At 45.6% G+C, this 3,931-nt stretch overlaps 2 protein-coding genes across 13 annotated transcripts in view; both read left to right on the forward strand.

The window, feature by feature from the left end:
* LOC106805211 (vinculin-like) overlaps nt 1-3,931 on the forward strand; it is a gene marked incomplete at its 3' end in the record, with an annotated part of 26,655 nt that overhangs the window by 18,085 nt on the left and 4,639 nt on the right.
* LOC106805209 (vinculin-like) overlaps nt 2,016-3,931 on the forward strand; it is a 43,277-nt gene continuing 41,361 nt past the window's right edge. For all 12 annotated transcript variants that reach the window (XM_014806708.1, XM_014806712.1, XM_014806711.1 and 9 more), the window contains exons 1-2: nt 2,016-2,110; nt 3,114-3,259. In XM_014806708.1, coding sequence (XP_014662194.1) covers nt 3,221-3,259 — 39 coding nt within the window. In that variant the 5' untranslated portion in view covers nt 2,016-2,110; nt 3,114-3,220. The remainder of the gene's footprint in view (nt 2,111-3,113; nt 3,260-3,931) is intronic.

Genomic DNA, 3,931 nt, shown 5'->3' on the forward strand with positions numbered 1-3,931 from the left:
CAGCACTAACAACAACAGTAGTAGCAGCAGCAGCACTAACAACAACAGTAGTAGCAGCAGCAGCACTAACAACAACAGTAGTAGCAGCAGCAGCACTAACAACAACAGTAGTAGCAGCAGCAACAACAGAAGCAACAACAGAAGCAACAACAGAAGCAGCAGCAGCAGCAGCAGCAGCAGCAGCAGCAGCAGCAACAGCAACAGCAACAACAACAACAGCAGTATAGCAACAGCAGTAGCAACAACAACAACAACAACAACAACAACAACAACAACAACAACAACAACAACAACAACAGCAGCAGCAGCAACAAGAGGAGCAGCAGGAGCAGCAGCAGCATCAGTAGTGAGATATCCGTGCGTGCTCACAGCGCGGGGTTGAGATGCCCTGGTCGCGTGTGGAGCGTTCGGGGGCACTGATAAGTAAATCTTGCCCTCCGCGACGATTTCGCCCGCTATCGGTGAGATAAAAGGAAGCTGGCAGACGCCGCTCGTGTTTGCGCAACGAAAATCGTTCTCCGAGCTGACACGCGAGAGAAAGCAAGTGACTGCAGCTCGCTCGTACGATTAGGATTCAACTGCTGGCAGCTGTTATCTAACTACTAACCAGTGTGTCGCGGGGCTTTCTACGCTCTTCCGAGTCTCGAAGTTGTTGAGTTTGAGTTCGAAATAATCGGACTTGACTTAATAAATTTGAAAATCGATCTGTCAATATGGGTTTCTCTCCGCTTAATGGGATTTCTGTTGTAGCGTAAGCTCCGAACGTTATTTGCTTTGAATAGAGCGGAGAATTATCGGTGTTGGAATACTTGGAAGTGTATGCATACTTGCTTGCGTGTGTGAGTGAAGCTTGGCATGCGTGCATTCGTACGTGCGTGCGTTCGCGCATGCGTGCGGTTGGGGGGGGGGTAGGCTCCGCAAGCCAAGGGCAGTCTAAATTGTTTAGATGTGTCCGTATGCTTCCGTACTCTGGTGTTTTTTTCATGATGATTATCGTATATTTAGAAGTAATATTGTTATGAAAAGAAATATATGCCAGCGTGGCAGTGGCATTCAGGACATTTCAAATGGCACCAGGAAAGCAAAACATGGGGTGCTCTCAATACCAGTTGGAATCGGGGTGCTGTTCTGCCTACAATCAGGGTATATTTTAGAAACTATTGCCCCGTAATACGTAATAATCGCAGTGCATAATTAGTATGGAAATATGTCGTTTGCGAATATGACCTGGTTAACTCACAAGCTTTAATGGTTCCCCTTGTAGTAGCTGAGTATTGTACTATTGTACTATTGTAGCTTACACTGTATATAATTGCAGTGCAGCTATGAAAATGTGTTCTAGGGAATTTTCTTTTTAGTGCAAATGCATGTAGGCTACACATATAATAATAGTGAACATTTTGTGTATCACTGTGTAATCTGAACGACTGACAACATTTTCCTACATTTATCTACTTCTGATATTATTCTGCGAGCCATTCCACATGCTTGTACTCTATAGTCACCTACTGTGATGCACAGATACGTCTGCTGCCTGTAACAATAGGCAATTATTTAACATAGTTATCTAATTGAAATGAGGACATAATTGGATTTTTTCTTTCCGATTTACCGTAACATTTATCACTGATTGCAATAATTAAAAATTCATTCTTTCGTGCAAAGGTCGTTGATCAACGATGAATTCTTCTACATTATTAATGTGCTGCAAAGCGAATGTCCGTATCTTTGTGCTTTTATTACAATTCTGTTTGTAAGTCATTCTGTTAGTGACGATATTGGAGGTTGTTGTTTGAAAAGCGTTTCTGGTCAATTAGGATGGATATTCTAGAGTAAAAATGAGTGCGTGTGTGCGTGCATGTGCGCGTGATATCTGATAGTGAAATCTGCATTAGCATGTTCACGTCTAATTATCTGTATTGTGCAACAACAATGAACCAAAATACTCTTCACTGCTAACGAACATGCAGACGAAAAGCGTGTGTCCGGACCGACCATCGTGCGATAAGCTAACCTGTTAACATTTCCTAATTGCAGCAAGCCATCGAGAGCAAGCTGGTTCCTGCGCATGAGTGGTTGCTAGATCCTAATGCGATCCGCGGCGGAGTGGGTGAGTAGTGACGACCCCCCAGTGGGAGGCTCGCCCATATGCGCCCGAGATTCATCTTCTCTCTATCTACATTTTTCTGCTCTTTATAAATATTAGATCATCTGCGACCCCTGGTATCTTACTGCGTGAGTCATACGGGAGCCTGTCTGTTTCACTACTGAGTCCCTGCTGCCGCTGCTAGGCTAGCTCGGGCACGCCGCGTGCGATGCGTAGCGTTTCTTTTTCGGCGAAACGTAATCGTCTATTCCTATGCGATGCGATGGTTTTAACTCGTTTAGCGTGCTAGAATATTTGCGAGGATCTCTCGCGGGAGCGTCACCGCTCGATTTCCTCCGAACAGCCGTTTAGTGATTCCGTTGTCATTTCGCTGTGGCTCATTTCCGTTTCAATCAACGTGCGGAATGTTAGTCGAGCGTGTTAGCTAGTCGAGTCGTCGCTCGGCTGTGCGATGGAGTAACGTGCAGATGTTTATACGGGGTCTGTACGGATCCCGGAAAACGTAGAAGGTAGTGGAATTTTAAATCGTAATTTTCCAAGCGTGGAAAATTCTGGAAAACGAGCTATGGTTCTAAAAGTCGTAGAAAATAGAATATTATTGTGTTTCGCCCTAGAACGACCCCTGAGATATATCTCGCATCGTTCGTGTCCGTGAGGCAATAAAATTTGCTTCACGCAAGAGTTTGTTCACTGATCGTTGATTGGAAGATAGGAGGCGCGAAGATTGCATTTGGCTAGAATCTCACGGTGATGTAAAATGAACTTATCTAGTGCTGGAATGCTCTGGGAAAGCTTACATTTTTGCATTAACCTAATGAAGCGTGGTGTAAGCTCACTACATAGTTAGTTACCTGCAGGTGTTTGCACGTATATACGATGAATAATTATACAATAACAATTATGCAATATACATTTTGATGAAATAATTGAATAATATTTATTAAAATAATAATAATAATAATAATAATATTCATGATATCAATAAGGATGATCTTGCTAACGACAGGTGAGAAAGCGATTCGCTCGATCCTCGAGTACGCGCTGCGCGTCGCTGACCGATGCTCACCAGAGGGCGCTGACCAGATCCGCAAGACCGTCGGCAACATCAGCACGATGACCGACACGCTGGCTGACCTGCGCGCTCAGGGCAAGGTAGGAGTCGAATATCGCGCTACGGCAGGTGTCGAAATTTCGTGTCCAGAGCCGGCCGTTGGCAAAACGTGAGGCACCGAGTTGAAAGGCGCGACGCTCTCCTCGCGATTGTTTAACGTTCGAAACAGTCGTTATGAGCAGTTTCGGCTCTCGGATGTAAAATAATTCGCATTTTCGGTTTGCGCCAATCGGAATTGGATGCAGTTGTGTGCACGGGATTTTAAACGAGGCCCCTGAAGCGCGAGTCCCCACGTGCCTGCTTTCCCTCGCTTTACCATGAGGCTCGCTTTACCTCCTCTCCACCCGTGCGCTCGCTCGTCTATTCTTCTTCAACAGTGTTTCTCTCTAGCAGCGCTGTTTCCAGCGGAGCGTCTGCTGTAGTCGTTTCTTTTCAAACGTCGCTTCCTCCGACGGCATTCTCTCCCTCTATTCGTCGTTAAGAGCGTTCTCGTGTTCTGCCGTTGACGGTTCGGGTACGCAGAGTGCATCTCGAATATCGGGGTTGCCTATGGGCGACACAGAGAGAGAGAGAGAGAGGGAGAGAAGAGAAAGAAAGAAAGAGAGAGAGGAGAGGGCGAGAGAGAGAGAAACAGAAAGGAAGAGAGAGAGAGAGAGAGTGTGAGAGAGAGAAAGAGAGAGAGAGAGAGAGAGAGAAAGAGAGAGAGAGAGAGA

Source organism: Priapulus caudatus, unplaced genomic scaffold, assembly GCF_000485595.1.
Source record: "Priapulus caudatus unplaced genomic scaffold, Priapulus_caudatus-5.0.1 Scaffold105, whole genome shotgun sequence".
NCBI lineage: Eukaryota > Metazoa > Priapulida > Priapulimorpha > Priapulimorphida > Priapulidae > Priapulus > Priapulus caudatus.